The sequence below is a fragment of the Anopheles coustani genome, chromosome 3 (genome assembly GCF_943734705.1).
Source record: "Anopheles coustani chromosome 3, idAnoCousDA_361_x.2, whole genome shotgun sequence".
In the NCBI taxonomy this organism is placed as follows: domain Eukaryota; kingdom Metazoa; phylum Arthropoda; class Insecta; order Diptera; family Culicidae; genus Anopheles; species Anopheles coustani.
This window is the reverse complement of record NC_071288.1, coordinates 32,405,225-32,422,250: the sequence shown is the minus strand read 5'-3', so window position 1 is coordinate 32,422,250 and position 17,026 is coordinate 32,405,225. Positions and strand designations below refer to the sequence as shown.

Genomic DNA, 17,026 nt, shown 5'->3' with positions numbered 1-17,026 from the left:
GTTAATGACAAAGCTGACATTCTCTGTTCGGCGCATTGTGCTTGCGATGGCTATTCGACGTTTGGGACCTTTGTGATACTTCCCTAAATGGGGTTTTCACCTTCTGGAACAGTGTGGCAACGCGGAGGAAAGGACATCCGGACCGAAACATCGTTCTGAAGAGTCATCGGAAATGGGAAAAAGAACAAAAAGAATATAAATAAAACCTACGAGGATACGTTTTAATTCGGAAACATTTTATCTAGAAATAATTGCCAACTTTCATCGTACAGTTCAAATTATATATTTGGTAACATTTTATTCTTATATTTATCCGGAAAGATATGTAATACTTTACATTCCCTTAATTCTTTGGAACAGTTTCGGCAATCTTTCTGAACTATTTCCTAACGAATACCAGTTGACTCCTACGGTAGATAACTTCTGGTACCGGATTTGGGCAATCCATTTTGTCACTTTGCTGTCGCCTGCCCATTGACCTACCTGGCTGCAGTCAAGCATTTCATCTTTTAGAGCAACCCGTACCACTTCCGTTTCTCAGGAGGTTCCTCATCCACGACCCTTCGGCTTTGGTTGCCGTAACGGTCGATTCCGACCCAAGGGAGTCTATAATATTCAGCTAAAATTTTCTACGCCCTTTCATTCTCCGTTATGGGAATGGAACTTCGGAACGATGTGTGAGCTAGAGGAACTGATAAAAAGCGTTTAAAACGCGCACTGAAAACAAATCACATTCGTTTTGATGCGTTCGAATCAACCTCTTTCATGAAAAAAACGTTCATAGGCAACAAGGACCGATCGACGATTTGCATCCCTAACGATGTATGAAATAACGAATATAGTAATTTAAAATTATTTTTAAACTATTTTTGTTATAAAAAAGGTTTTTAACAATTTTTGTATCTCAAGCCTTAAATGATGACGGAGAACGACCATAATGACTAATACACAATTTAATACTCGTCTTATCGTCCCATAAGCTTTACTTGCATAAAGATCCAACCAGACACGATATGTAACTACTTTATTATTCTTCATCAAGCTCGCCAAAGCCCATAGAAAACTCGCTGGTGAAATAAAAACATCATCTAAAAATGAAAATGAACTCGCTGATTCGAGTCGTGGCATTATTTATGAGCTTCTAGAACCGTCCAGCGGAAGGCAACTCGAGAAGGGATAGTTTTTCCACCGCTCACTTCTCCGGCTGCAGTTTAGCTTCGGGTTTTTTCTATCTGATGACTTTTAATGGTTCTCTGTTTTGAACACAAACAGTCGGTAGATTTTTTTTCTAGCATCTCCTTTCGACTTAACTAATTCACTAAAGCGTATGGCATGTGTGTGTATGTCTGTTTGTGTGCCTTTTACAATCCTTCGTAGTATTGAAATGGAAAATGGTGTTTCCCTTCGAGTCGATTCCCTCGGGGACACTCTGGCTATCATCGGGATGAGTCTCAGTGGACGTCGGTTTCCGGTTTTCCTTTCCTCCGGGAGGTCGCAGGGGGGTTTTCCAACTTTTTTTTTGTTGATGCCACACTCACTTGCTTCATACCAATACTCCTTTTACCGCCAATTATTATACCCCTCCTCACGGGCGAGCACATTGCCGATTCGATGCGCTCGTTTGTTTCCCCTTCGACAAAACCCGCTCCCAATGGGTCTAGAATTCTCAGGACTCAATCTGGCCAGCAAACACACATACGAACGCGCGAGCGCCGACTTGCGGATGTGCATCATCGAGGACAATAGATTAATTGACGTTATTTATGGCCATTTAATTGCTACAAATAAGTGACACAAGAGTGAAAAATTATTATTGCTCCTATTTTGAACTGAGTGCGCACCGTTTAGTGAACCCTCCTTCCCTGGTGTCCCGGCGTGCCCCGCTGCAAACAAAAGGATCTGTCACCTTTCGCATCGGTCAAATGGAAAGAAGCAGGGAAAAAGCTAGATGACAGAGAAGGTAAGCCAAATGGGAAAGGTGTGTCCTGAAGGATACTTTGCTACCGATATTGTTTGTGCGTAGCTTTCGTGCTCACGGGATGTCTATCGTTTCAATTGTTCCTCATCATAAGTATAACGATTTTTGTCGTTGTATTGCTCTACGTTTAATGGGATAGTGCAGTGTTTATTTCCTCTACGGTTATTGCTCGATCATTGAAATAAAATGTTATGTTCTAGCTCATTTAGATTATTTTAAGCGCAGCAAACATTTATTTGAAAGTGTTGTTGAAACGATGAGTTTTAATTAAATAGAGTGCGTATTAACTTAATCGAGGAATTTTAAATTGAAGAAATTATTATATGTCCATACAATAAGTTTTTCAACACTCGATTTTCTCGATGATTATTCATAAGTTTTCAGGTATTTCTTCAACTCAAATTTAAGTTCATTCCAATGTAAAACACAATGATTTTATAAATAGAGGTTTAAACATACAAAATATTTATCAACCAGGCAATAAATAGTACCTCTGTTAGTTGTTGCTTTTACCCAACGGATTCGTTTCGAACCGATCGATTGTAATCCTTCGTTAAGATCATCAGCATCCGCACTAACCGTCCATACTGCCGACCTAGATATGTGCCGCATGATATGAGTTTTGTTGGCCAAGCGAAAGACTCCCACCCCACTTGCTCTTGCCTCTTCCTAACCTGCCTTTCCAACAGATCGGCTGCCCGGGTTTTCCAATCGGACAACAACAGCGCGAATAATTGAATCTGGAAAATATGGTAATAAAGGTGTATCCACTTTTTACTACCCTAGCATGTGTGCACTGCACTTCTAGATGATACCGATGCCCTCCGTTCCATCCTTCCTCCACAGAACACCCGCCAGCATCTCGTGCTGGTATTCTATTCGAATGTTTTTCTGCCTCTTCCAGCCCACCCAACGCTTTCCCAATGCTTACAGCATTTATTTCCACTCGCATGGCCTGGTTTTGTATGGCCACGTTCTTCGCCACCGTCGTCATTTCGATGTTGACGTCGCCGTTATGCCCTTTCGGGATGCCAGGGCATGCACGTTCGTTGTCCATTCGATTCACGGTCGCCCAAAAGCCATCAAATGCCATCCACAATCAAAAGGGCCACCGCAAACACCACCAGTTGACGACGGTTCAAGGCAGCTTTTTTTTTGCTGATAACCCTTTCTTTTTCGATGCTGATAAAAAATTGCTGCAATTGGTTCAATGCAAGAATTTTTCCTATGAATATTCCTTAACAATATTTCATACAAGTGTAAAATCATTAATATGTCACTTATAGTTTCCTACTTTGAAACGATTTGAATTTTGAACATCTTTGCTACTTGCAAAACTATCTGTTATTTTCCGATATTTTCTTCGATGCTTTCTAGGTGGATTGCAATCACTGAGTTTTTCTTTCGCTGATTCATCCCGAATGGCAGCGAAAGCAATGGAGAAAATAACAGAATTATTGGAAAACCAGAACACAACTCTTTCGCAGACCCTTTCCCTGTCCAAGGCTGCACCTTGCTTACCCGTAGGAAAAGCTCGAGTTTTCTTCCACCCACTACGAAGAGATGAAGGCGGTTTCTATTGGAAGAGTTAAGGTAAAAAAAGGCCTTGCCGTGGTTGGCGAGCGTCGTAAAAAGTGGTCTCCGAAAATCAAAAACCGCATTCAGTTTTATGTGGTCCGCATGAAACTCGGAAGGTGGCGGAAGCGGACGGTGCATGGGTAGCAATAAAAAGAGCGGTATTTGAAAATCAGTGTCATGCCGCGGTAGATGGGAAAAGAAGGTTCACAAACAAAAGAAAAACATACAACATACAACATTGGCTTCGATTGAATTCGCAGCCGAGAATGTTCGTATCCGCCGTCCGATCGTCCCATCGTCCGGGTCCCCTTTTCCCAACCGGGAAAAACGCCTCCAGCCCCTTCCCCTACAGCCACGGTTTGGGACAGGGCACCTTTTTTCCCCGGAGAAGCGGCAGTTTCCACCGGTGTGCTGCAGTGAAAGCAATCAAGAGAACGTGGAATCGAAGGTTATTGTTATTATGATTGCCGCACATCGCAATATGAAGCCATTGCCAGGAGAAACCCCACCGCGGATTGGGGCACGGGAACCTTAACTCCACCTGAAACCCTTCCGGTACGGTGTCCCTTGAAAACAAAGCTCTAAACATCGGACTCCTCAACACCGTTCGTGGGATGGCGGTTCGAAGGCAATCTTTTCCACCAAATATGTCCGCAGGAACCGTGTTGCCGAAGAAGAAAACCACAAAACGCCACAATTGGAAGACGACGCAACAGAAAAGGATCCATCCGTGGGTGGGAATAGCAGCAAAGGATATATAACACCCTGGTATAGGGACGGACGGACGGGGTTTTCCGATCGGAAACGGTTAAAGGTGATTTTATACGGCACTTTTATGGCCGTTGAAGCTGTTGTCATGATTGTTTGCTGTTGCTTCGCGGACTACTCCTAGGAGCGGCACAACCACAAACTTTTTGAACAAAAAGTGGCCCATCGAACATCTTTGAGGTGGAGGAGATACACATATACACTAAAGCAGTGCCAAAAAAAAATGTGGTAGATACAACATCAAAATTGCGTCACGTTCGGAAGGCGTTTGGTGGCATCTAATTGGTCTGCGTTATTCACCCTTTCGAGATGATCGGTTTTATTGTTGCGCACATACTTTTACGGTCGGCAGAGATGTGTTTTTCATAAATTAAACATATTTTTTTATTGCTTGATGGTTTCCTTTTCGGCAAAACGATGCATTTGGGCATGGGGTATGGAAAAAATATTAAAAACCGATAACATCTGTAGAAGCTATGACACTTTAGTTCACATTTTTTGTTTAAACTTGTTTTCCTATTTATTGTCCTTCAAAAATATTTTTTACTGGAAGGATAAGTTCTCTCGATTAGTTTTTATTATTAAAACTAAATGCTAAGAGCAAAAGAATGACATTAAATGCGTTCAGTTTATGTTTCAACAAAACTAAATCTTTTGCTATGTTTTTAGATCGTTATGCCTTCAATTAACTTTCATCTATTAAAACATGAACCAACTGTAGCAACCAATGGACACGCAACTTCCCTTTTAAAATAATTGGATTCAAACTCAGGACATTTGATTCAATCGATGGCTCTTTTAACATTCAACTTAGAGTGCCATCAAATCGCCATGTTCCCATCTGTGCCGTTCACATTAGACTGTTTTCTGCTCGAGAAAGAAGTACTCTCACGGTACCCAAGCCGACGCGAAAGATAATCTAGTAAATTATTATAAATTTGCAACATCTGCATGGAATAGAGTCGGTGGAACGCGGAACGCCCATAACAACAACATCGCCATCGTCATCGTCGGTGATCTGATTTATTTATCGCTACATACATTTGCCTTCCCTTCACGCACGCACGGGGCTTTTTTCCCGGACGAACATTTTATTGGCTTACGGGGTGCCAGTTTTCCGAGGGACTACTACTCGTGGCTTTTGCTAGCCCAGAAACACCTCGGCAGCTATTTGCGAGAGTGCGCGAAATAAATTCCTAATGCGTGACCTTGATCAATCAATTTTTACCGCCCGTTCGATTAAGTTTTTGGTCGCTCGTTCGCCCGTTTCATGCTCCAGGGGTTGCGTGGCTAGCGATAGATTATTGATCATAAATTTTTATTTAAATTTTACACGAGCTAGCGGAGGAGCCGCAGGCGAGCAGTAAGTTTGGCATCGATTTGTGCCTCCGGTTGCCAAATAGTGAGTAATGCGAATCGGGAACGTTCACGTTTGCCCTTACCATGCGCCATCGGTTTGGTGTACAATTTTTCATGCAACACATGCCGGGCCTATAACAAATTATTATTCACATCCCGAAAGTGCAGCGAGTTTCGGTTTTGTTTCTTTTCGGGCGCTCGTAATGTCGTACGATAAAAAGTAACCTGTCGCCAGGGTGACTTACTGGCGCTGTCGGTCGCCATATTTTAGCGAAAACTACACTATTGCAAGAAAAACAACCTCCAGCGCCCGTCGCAGTTTTCTTGGGATGAGTTTTTCAGCTTCCAAACCGTCCAGCGTGAACATACGGATTAGCATATTTTTTTAATTAATCAAAGTACAATCGTTAATTAAATTGTCCACCGGGACACTTGCTCGCACTTGAGGGCAAATAATCTTCACTCCCACCACGTAGTCGGGTTTTTTTTTCCTGTGACCGGCCGAGAAACCGAGAGTCTTTGGAGAAACGATACAACAAAAAACTCGGAATACTTTCCACCGGCCAGCAGTAACAAAGCAGTCAAGAAAAACTGTCACCGTTGGTGGCACACGTCGACGACGTTTGCGAATCGGTGGTGGGAAAAGATTAAGAAACGAAAAAAATGAAGAGAGAAAAAAATTATTAAAAATGGAATCACAACTCCTCCACGCAAATGCCTTCCCTTTCCGAAACGTTTTCGTTTCCATCGATTCCAACCATTTGTCAGTGCGCTCTCTGACAAGGAAATGAAAATTAAAACACTTGAAAGCCTGGCAAGGGTGGGGCAAGATGATGGAACAAATAAGTGAACGGTGGAAAAAATCTGAGCGTCTTTGGGTGACGTTTTATTTTTTTCACTAAGAACATAAACGCTTCTAACGTAGAATAAGATTATTGCGAGAAAAAAAACATCAGTAGATGGAAAATAAAAACAGCTCAAGAGGGTAAGGGAAGCGAAGAAAGAAATAGTATCAGGAAAATCTGTTTTTCAACGCTAATGTATTTGCTGTTTTCATAATTTATCATCCAATAATAACCCATCTCGGCTTTCCTTTCACCAAATGACGGTAGGGAGCTTTTCTTTCATTCCTCCCCCCTTCGATTCCTTACCCTGGATCGCGTCGCTCCGTCGAGCACCAATCAAAAGGCCACTTGCGTCCATTATTCAAATTCGATTTTCGATTCCGACTCGCACCGGTTCGCCATCAGCGTCTCCTTCGGAACGAGTCGGATCCGGCCCAGAGGCCACGACGCAATTGGTGAAGAAAAATGGTTTTCCATTCCATTCCCAGCAGCTCGAAGAGCTTTCCGCCATTGCGTTCGGCCAATTGGGTTTCATTTCGAATTGACTTTTCCTCCATGTCCACCCCCACGATCCCCCGCCGGTCGGAATCCTGGTTGAAGGCGATTTGAACCAGGAAAAAGGCAAGTGCCACTGCCAAACTGTCAATTGATGGAATTGATTTCGCTAGTGCAATTTCCATTTCCACGCCGCATTTCCCGCTTGAGGGGCCAAAGTTTTGCAAATCTTATACTTTTCCCGTGCCTTGCTCAGCCCCAGGGCGTGTTCGACTTGGGGAGGTTTGAAAATGGCAGGTTGATCAACGATAATTCTTCATTACATTTGCCTCGGCGTTTTGCCGCTGCAGGCAACTTTTTTCGATTTTTACAAGCAGCTAGTATTTTCCTCAGCTGCTCAAAGCTTGGCTCTACTTATTCTGCTGGGCTGGGGGCACTTTGTCACTGAAATATGGATCGTGCCAATTATGAGATTAAAATACATTTATCATTTTCCAATTTCGAACACGCGCGCACCAAATCTTCGCCATTTTGTTTGGGTGAATGAATGGGATGTTTTGCTTCTAATAGGATTCGTTTAGTTTTTTTTTTATTTTGTTTTTTCAAGAGATTCCATCTCCATTAATTTCTATCTGGTTGAATAGCAAAAACACAAATTCAGGTTCGAATGCTTTCAGACAACAAAATAGCATAAAACTATGTGGATAAGTTTTAAAATGTATAAAAGCGTGCTTAATTGAAAACAAGCTATCTGATTTGTCTAAATAAAAATAATGCAATTTCTTGAAACCTTTTCCAAGCTTTTCTCATGACGCAAGGCATGCTGTTTGTAGCGCCATGTTTTGCAAAAACACATGACTGCAAGTAATGCCCTCAAATTTCAGCGGAAACTACATTTTTCTTTGCTTTTTCCAAACTCCACCTGTGTAGGCACTCTGCTTATAAGAGTGCGTGCCGTAAGATGCAGTTGTGCAACTCCATCACGAACAGTTGGGTTGCGCGGACGTGTGTAAAGTGGTATCAAAGTTCCACGATGCGGTTTCACAGTGTATCGGTACTCCTCTGGGGTATATTACTTCAATACACGGACGCCGTTCGACATCATATACTGACCAAAAGCTGGGACGAAGCACAGGAGGACTGCCTGTCCTATCAGCGCATTGCTGCGAACCGGTCAGAACACTTCCGATCCCATCACTATCCCGGAGAGGACAGTCTCACGAAGGAGCTTGTGTTCTGCATTGCGCTTAACCTGCGCGCCTACGACCCGGCCCGGAACGTGGTACGTGTTGAGGTGTTGGGCAAGTTTTTCCAACCCGATCCGGACGACGCCGACAACGTGGAGCGGACGAACGAGTGCTTGCGGACGGTCGACCAAAAGCCCCCGGCCGTCGTCGGTTGCCGGAGGTCGGAATTCTATTCCTCCGCCGTGGACACGGTGTTTGAGGCGTTCCGGTGCTTTTACTATCACTTTGGAAATCTAAATCAAGCGGCACCGCCGCTGCCTCCGACCGACTTGGAACTGGAGCAAGTTCGTGAGGAATGTACACGAATCGTTTGCTTGCCGGTGGAGTTGCTTAGGGATAGGTTGCACCTGAAAGAGCATCCACTGTGGGACCGTTTTCGACGCTGCGTCGCTTTGCGCACAGGGTTTTCCGGGGTGGAACATGAAGGTACGGCACAATATGGAACGAGGGATGAGTATTACCATTCGTGAAAGTATTCACAAAAGCTCTGATGTCCATCAGGAACGATAAGTACAATCCTTTTTCCTCAAATTTGTGTAAGAGGAATAGATAAATAGATAACATATTTATTTCGATTTGAAGTATGTGAAGACACTTCTTCAAACCATGAACTTTAAAAATAAAAAAAGCTTTCCTTTTAATCATATAACTTGTTTGATTTTATGTTTTTCAATCACACTTTTTTTACAAACAATATTTCCCATTTTACAGTAAAAGACAAATTAGTTTCAGCTATGAGCTTCTATGTTTATAAAATCTGCTTGTCTGGGAAAACAAATCTTAAATGCTAAATAATGAAATAAAAGCGCTTAGCATTAATTCAAAGCTTTTGTTCCAGCCTCTGGAATCGATTTTATTTTTTCCAATCGTCCGAATTCGAATAGAAAACGCATTATTGCCGAGACACTACGAGGATGGTAACATTTGTGGCCGTCGACACCTAATCTCACCTTTCCGAGGCTGCTTGGGATGGGATGGTTTAAAATAAAGGATAACACTCTTTCTGATAAAAAAAAGCATTTCTATGTCGCACGAAGCAAAACTCTTTGGTGTCGGGTGGAGGATGAACCCAATTTGACGCCCTCCGGAGGTTCGGGGTTGACTATGGACCAGTGCTCACCCCCTGAGCTAATTTTGTTGCAACGGTGTCTAAGCACTAACAAACCAAAATACACACACCCAAACACGGCCAGTGCCGGACCCCACGACAATGGTTTGGTCATTTAAATTTATCAAAAATAGTTTTGCACTCTCGGTTTGCCAGGCAAAGTGCTATCTAAATGTCGATGTCGGGGAATGTCAGCTCGGTATCGACATTTTTCTGCAGCACATTTATCGCATTTATTTGCATATATGCGCACCCGTCTCCTCCTTGGGAGGGGGGAGGACGGGGAGATGCAATCTAATTGCAGTCTGTCGCATTTCGATTGATTTGCTCGCAGGAACGCTGCCCCTTTTACTGGCCATCGCCGAATGATTGATGCCATCGGAATCAGGCTGGAACAGAGTGCAAATTATGTTCTCTTAACCGCTGTTTAAACTTGCCTGGAATTCCCGGTGGCGGGAACGGGAAAAAGTAGCCCAGATTCGACAAAATATCCAGCGGGAACGAGCTTATTCGTCCGATCTGTCAAAGTGAAGCTTTGTTTACGTTTTAGTTTGTTTACGTGATCTAAATTGGCGGCAGGTAAAAGTGGAATTGTGAGTCATTATCAAATATAAAGTTTATGAATGGTGTTGTTGAGTTCCTCCTCCAAAATTTTGCGTCGAAGACTACTCGCATTTTGGTTTCTCTCCAACAACATCGGCCGCATCCATATACGTTGCCCATACCGACGTTGTTGTAGCAAGCGAATGAAACTTTTCATGAAACGTTTCAATTAAGCAAATGCGTCCGTTCCCGCCGGGTCGTAGTTTCGCGTTTTTTAAACATAGCGGGAACGAAATCCGTTTTTTTCATATGGAGTTTCCCGTCGTCCAGCGGGATTCCCGCTGAACGGCGGGAATATTCGTGCGAATACCGCTGTGTCTAGCCGTCGCTTTAGCTGCTTAGCTTAGCGGGTAGCTGCACGTTTGACTTCTTCCCCGCTCACGCACGCATTATTTAGTAATTGAAACGCATTCGGCACGGCAACTTTAGCCTAAATGATTTATGTCCAAATAGGTCGCATTTTTCCTAAAACTGGCGTTTCCTTAGTATTCAAATGTATAAAAAGTATGCAAAGCTCGTGGTTAGATTTATTGAAATAAATTTATCATTCACTGTATATTATGAATCGTTATGAACTTTTTCGGCAAAGTGAAAACTAAATTATCTTTTATTTTTAACCTAATTTATTGGTTAAGCATTTCAAATTACTCCACTTGGTCCATGCTCTGCAGCAACACAACTTCAAACCACAACACCAAAGCTGTACTGTGCTCCACCAGGTGGTGTTGAAACTCGTAAACTGTGTGGAGTCTGTTGTGTCGTTGAGTTCGTTGACCACTACGTAATTTAAGTAGTAAACATTGTGACGGTTTATGCAATTTAAAATAAATAATCCATCATGATAAAGCATACCGGGCGTAGTAAAGCGTGACAATGTGAAAAAAACAACATTTCTGCACATCTGGTTGATGTTTTGATGAAGCACTGGAAGGTTTCATTTCCATGTCATTTCTTTTAACTTCTTTTGTGGCAGGTAAAAATGTATGATGTTTTTTAAGGCTATCCAGCGGAGATATTGAATAGATATTGGTTTACCATGGAATCTTTTTAAGAAAAATTACCGACTATATGGTTCAAAGCACTTAAAAGTGTTGAATATTTTATCGATGATGGATTCGGATTATTTTACTAATTTTTTTGTTGTTCTCCACTCGGAATTGTAAACTGAAAAAGGACACAGTATTCGGTACCCTCAAAATAGCCCTCAAGAAACAGGCCACGAGAACCGTTGCAATATTTCATCTCGCGCCCCGTGTTTATATAGCATTTTAATTGGATAATTAAATGGTGTAAACTTCTTGTAAACAACAGTCGTTCCGGCGTCGCAACGCCTTCGCGCCACGTGCCGGACACGTGCAGTTCCTCGTGGCAGGGTGGTGAGAGGGTGGGGATAAAAGGGAGAGAAATCTGGATGACGACGGGGATTGCGGATTGGAAAAGTCGATGGGCGCTCGAAACTCAATTAACCGAAACCGAATCCACACCAGCGGCGTGTGTGAGTGTGCGTCATCGTTTCCCGCGCATGGTGCAACTCTTCGCCGGGGTTGCATTGAGCTCGTGCCGTCCGGGTGGGGGGTTAAAGGGCTCGTAAATCTGCATCAACAACACATTAGCCGGAGGCTCACATTTTTTAAGCGGCTCCGTAACACCCTTCCCTCCTAGGAAGGAATACGACCCATTAGTGGAGAGCTAATTTAAGGCAAAACGTTGAGCTTGTTTTCCCCATTGTCAACCGCAAAGTCAAAGCAAACAAACACATAAACTTATGACTCTGCGGTTCCGGTCGACTTTGAAGCGATTTTACTCCTTTTACAACTGAGAGGACACGTTGGCATATAGGACACGGAATGGAACTTAATTAAATTATAAACACATTTCCCAGCGTCGAAATGGAGAGTTTTGTCGCCAAAGTTTTGCAAGAGATTTGCATCACGAAACCACTTCCTACTTGCTTCACACCAGACATTGGCGGAAAAACCAAACCAAACGACGGAGATGCCTTTAGAAAAAAAAGAAATCAAATAAAAGTGTGCATGCCAACATCCTTAATGCATTCTTGCGCAAATTGGAATTTATTTTGTCTCATACGTACCAAATCGGACCGCAAATGTTCAGCTTCCTTCCGGGCGTCTCGATGTGAATTTGCTGCGGTTTCAACGTCCGCCTTAAAGGAAAATTTATGACTGGTTTCTGTTCGGGACATAAGAGTATTTCTTTCCACACTTGGCGTGTCTTTTACAAGACTATTTTTTATGTAATACTTTAGATATATCAACACAACGGTCGGTGAATAATGTTGCCAATTGAACGTTAGAGGTGGGGAGACAGAAAATGAGGGGACAGTTATATATTCCAGTTGTGGTTGCTAATTGAAATCTATGAGAAGTGAAATGTTTTGGTATGAAATCGGTATGTGGTTGGCAAATTTAAGTAAAGAAATTTCGCCAATCGAAAACAATTAGGCAGAGGATGTGATTTGATATAAGCTATTTCTCTAACCTATCTCGTAGCATCAAATATTCGGATAAATGTCTCTATCTCAGATAAGTAGGTTCATCAACGATTTCAAAGTAATTTGGAATAAAAAATATTTGATTAATACAGGTTCTGTACCTTAACCAGCTAATAAATGCCGGTAGCGAATCCATTTCGTACCTCATCAAAATGTACATACATGATCAAATGTTCGGTATTTATTATCTACTGTTTACGGTCCACAGACCCGCCGGGCACATAAATAAATGATCACGCCAAGATGTGTAACAAACCGACCATAACCGGGCGAATGGTGAACGTCCAGAGTTGATACAGCCTGAGGCATCCATACTCAGATTCGTATCCGTATCCCTATTCGAAGTCCTTGTGGGATTCTCGAATGAGGTTCGAGGCATAAATTATCTCACCGCCGCTTGCGCACTCGATAAACGTTACGGAAGTGATCGAAGCGTGATTCGAAGGGCAACGCACGAGGCTATTGATTGTTTGAAAGATGCTTTAGAGAAATAATTCTAGACTATTCGTTCTGATATTGAAGAAGAGTAGACAAAAGCATTCATAAAATTGTTTAGGGGGGTCCGCGACAACCGAGCGGTAGCGCCGGTTAGAAAATCAGGCATGAAAGCACCACCTTGAAGGCGTTGGTTCGAATCCCAACCGACACCGGACTTCTCCTCTGAATGGAGAGGACTGACAATCCACGTAACAAAGGGAAAAAGTCTTGTAAGAGCTTAACGGGGGCAGACAAGACCAAGACGGTCGTTACACCAAGAAGAAGGAAACATAGTTTTGAACGGGTTTGAAACCCACGTGGTAAGGTTAGAGTTCCATGTTGAGAACGAAGAAAAAAGTTTAAACTAGGCTTGGTCATTATTTTAGTAGAGAAGAAGAAGAGATCATCTGCGGAAATGTTTGCTATCTTTAACATAACTATTACTTAAAATAACAGCAATCACTTTACTTTTGTGGTACTGCCTAGACAATCAGTAACGGACGATTGTTAATATTTCTTGACCGATTTAAACTACACATGCTTCGAGGAATATAAAATAAGTAAAATTTGGAGGGTATACAAATAGTTGGTAGCAAAATTTTCTTAATGAATATCTCGTAATAGTTGACGGTTGTCTCTGTTATATCATTTTTATTAGTTAAGAAAAATTTACATTCAAAATAGGTTTAACGATTACGTCGCTCCTGTAACTAGGTATTTTTTAAATTCGATACCACCACAATCAAGATGAATAAATACCTAGATATCCGCCACACAAGATGCTTACAACATAGCTGTATTAAAACAATCGTTAAAATTGTTCGTTAAGTCTCTACTGGAGCGTTAAAAGTGATTTTAAATCAATTATATTTGACTGTACGACAAAATTGACTAAATTTAGAGCTTACTCAATATTTCTGTTGTCTCTGCTTTGTTTAAATGTGTTGCATCCCATCTCCAGATTTTACGAAACAAACTTTATCTTGCGATGTTAAACCTAAATCTTGTGTGTAAACATTATACAGTCCAGTTTAACTCCATTGATAGTTTCGGAGTACAACTAATCAGTAAAACCATTGTAGTTTTTAATTACATGTGCAATTAATTTTAAATATTCCTCTGACACACATCTGAAATAAAAACTATCCACATCAAAAATTCAACCTAACGACCAGTGTATAATTGGAAAGATCACCTGCTCATCGGGGTCACTCGGGCTTCGAGTGTGCCCGCTGCCTGTGTTTGATAAGCGTACTCGAGTCAATAAACCGGAGGCCGCAGGGTTCACACAGATATGGTTTCTCTCCGGTGTGAATTCGTCTATGAATTACAAGGGTGGTGTTTCGCTTGAAAGTTTTGTTGCATATATCGCACGCGAATTGCTTAACGTCACTGTGTACTAGCGCGTGGCGGTCCAGGCTGTGCTTGTGGATGAACGTTTTGTCGCACACGTGGCACTGGTACGCGGGCGCTCCAAGATGCTTCGTCTCGTGGTCCTTTAATGTGAGCTTCTTTTCGAACTTTTGCCCACAGTGCGAGCACACGTAGAGTGTCTTGTTTTTCCGGTGACTATTGTAATGATGCTTCCGGAGCTTAATCTCCGTTGAGAACTTGCGCCCGCACTGGTCGCACTGGAACAGTTCAAGCGTCAACGAGTGTTCCTCAGACAAGTGGCGCAGCATCAAGTGATCCACGCGGAACTCCTTGTGGCAAATCTTACACGTCGTCTCGGCCTTTTTGGAAAGCTTCGGTTTCGGTTGGGCTCGCCTGTGGAACGTCCGGTGGCGTATGCACTTCTCGAACACCGTGAATTTTTTCGGGCAGACGTCGCATGGGTACAGGGGAAAGTTAAAGTCGGCATGTTCGCGTTCAATGTGCCGCGCCAGGTTGCAGTTGCTCTCGAACTTCTGGCTGCACACCTGACACACCAGCAGATTCTTAATGCGCTGGTCTAAACTGTTCCTGCGGGCACCACTCAACAATTTCACCGACCCTCTCCGTTCATCGGGCATCTTGTGACCAGGGTTACGTTTTGATGCGTTCCCACCGGCATTGCATTTACGTGATTTAACGTGCCTCAGCAGATTGCATGCGTGCGCGAATGTTTTACCACAAGTTTTGCATTGATTCATGGCCCGAAGCTGCGCCGTATGCTTCTTTTTGTGCGCGTTCAGATGGGCCATTATTTCAAATTCGGCCGTACAGTGCGGGCAGCGGTAAGCTCGACATTCCTTGTTGTGCTGCAGCAACAGGTCCTCACTGCAGTACTTGCGAGGACAATAGAGACACACGAACGGATACATGTGGGTTATGAGATGCTGATTCACCTCTTCAATGGATGTAAAGTACGCAAGGCATTTATCGCAATGGAATGGTAAAAGGTGCTGGTGCATGTCATCAATATGGCTGTTCAGTTGATCGGGTGTATCAAATGTTTCCATGCACACGTAGCAGCGATTAAGTGTTTCGTCGTAGAAACCATCATCTTGCCACGACGCTTCCTCGCCCTCTTCACAAGTATCAGAGCCTTCATGGACGATTTCAGTATCGTCCTGTTCCGACTGGAGCCCTTGCTCCAGGTCCAACTCCTCATCCACCTCGACCTGCTCATGGATATCACCAATTGACATTCTGAACTCATCTTGCTCCAAAATATGCTCCTCTATCATGTCGTCCTCCAAGTCGGGCTCCAGTTCGCCCTCTTTGTCTTCCTCGATCAGTTCCTGCGTATCGTTCAGCACATTTTCCACCAACGTAAGTTCATCGTAAATTGCATTGTTTTCCTCCACAATTTCATCTTCCTCTTCGTACAGTTCCCGCTTGATGATGCCTCCACGTTGCTCCGATTCGGCTTTGATCAATATAGTCTCTCCGCCCACTTCAAGCTCGGTTTTTTCCACCACAAATCCGTCGATGATGTATCCCGACGTTACCGTCTTCGTTTTGGGAACCTCCTCTTTGGGGGCGCTTTTGGTAGCACTGCTCGATGTTACTACGTTTGAAAAGTGCAATCGTTTGTACTGGCTACAAAAGATACGAACGAAAAGGAAACGATAAACAACCTACATCGAAGGTTACGATGCCATACTAACGTCCAGAGCACGTCGAAGATGCGGTTTTTCTCTTCAAACTGCGATCGGATGCTTTCGACCAGCCGAACCTTCATGACACAGTTGTGGCAGGCGCTATTGAAAGGCCAATTTTCTTGCAGCTGTATGAGGAAACAGGTTCCGATTGGTATCAGATGAGGAGGCTTTTTTTACCATCTGATAACAGTTGAATACTCACGTCGATGTTTAGTAGCTTAACTATGACATGCTGCTGTTCTTCCTGGGAAAGTCCGTACGCCAGCGGAATAAGAGTGTCGTTGTTGTTCAAACACAAGCGACAGGTGAGATTCGTCAGCTCGATGGTTGAACTAGCTTCCGGGGGCATTTTGATGTTGGAAGATTGAGTTTTCACTAATAATTATACTAAAATCGGATTGTGTTCGGAAACTTTGTTTTCGCAATGGTCAGAGTTGTGTTTTAGGTCCGGCAGTTTTGACAGCGGAACGGTGAACCCACAAGTTCATTTAACTTGGAACTGAAAAACTCCATATTGAACCAAGAAATTATCGATCTCCAAATTCGGGAAAAACTCATTTGTCAATTTGTCACTGTAGTCTGAATAATTGTCACTCCGTATTCGTATCCGTTCTATTGTATTTTATTATTAAAAATAGGTTCATGAATGTTTTTCGAACCTAAGTTAAAACGTGCAAAAACCTTTATCTTTGTCCAATCTATTCTAACCAGCGCCCGAGTCGAGTAAACTTCAGTTTGAACGTGACTAATGCGACTCACTTCGTGTCTAGATCGAGTCATACCAAATTCAAATAGTTTGAGATCGAGTCAGAACCGAATCAAATTGAGTCCCAAATAAATCAAAACTGATTCGAATTGAAATCTAATCAAATTTTTAGAATCCATCAGATATGATTCGAATCTTTGGAATCCGTCTAGGGATCGAATCTTCAAGTCTTCCAAATCCCGATTCTGCCAACACTAGTACAAA

General features: G+C 42.8%; 3 protein-coding genes across 3 annotated transcripts in view; 1 reads left to right on the top strand and 2 right to left on the bottom strand.

The window, feature by feature from the left end:
• The window catches only part of LOC131259465 (collagen alpha-1(III) chain), a 45,903-nt gene extending 45,397 nt beyond the window's left edge, over positions 1–506 (bottom strand). Inside the window, exon 1 of the mRNA XM_058260968.1 lies at positions 484–506. Coding sequence (XP_058116951.1) covers positions 484–506 — 23 coding nt within the window. The remainder of the gene's footprint in view (positions 1–483) is intronic.
• Positions 507–8,056: 7,550 nt separating this feature from the next.
• LOC131259455 (general odorant-binding protein 69-like) lies at positions 8,057–8,740 on the top strand. The gene has a single exon (XM_058260957.1). It carries the CDS (start codon positions 8,057–8,059, stop codon positions 8,738–8,740), a length of 684 nt encoding a protein of 227 aa, XP_058116940.1.
• Positions 8,741–14,046: 5,306 nt separating this feature from the next.
• Positions 14,047–16,456, bottom strand: LOC131271926 (zinc finger protein ZFP2-like). Its single transcript, XM_058273512.1, has 3 exons — positions 16,259–16,456; positions 16,063–16,181; positions 14,047–15,994 (listed from the first exon to the last, which is right to left on the bottom strand). The coding sequence occupies exons 1-3, from the start codon at positions 16,403–16,405 to the stop codon at positions 14,179–14,181; spliced, it is 2,082 nt and encodes a 693-aa protein (XP_058129495.1). The 5' UTR covers positions 16,406–16,456; the 3' UTR covers positions 14,047–14,178.
• Positions 16,457–17,026: the final 570 nt, after the last annotated feature.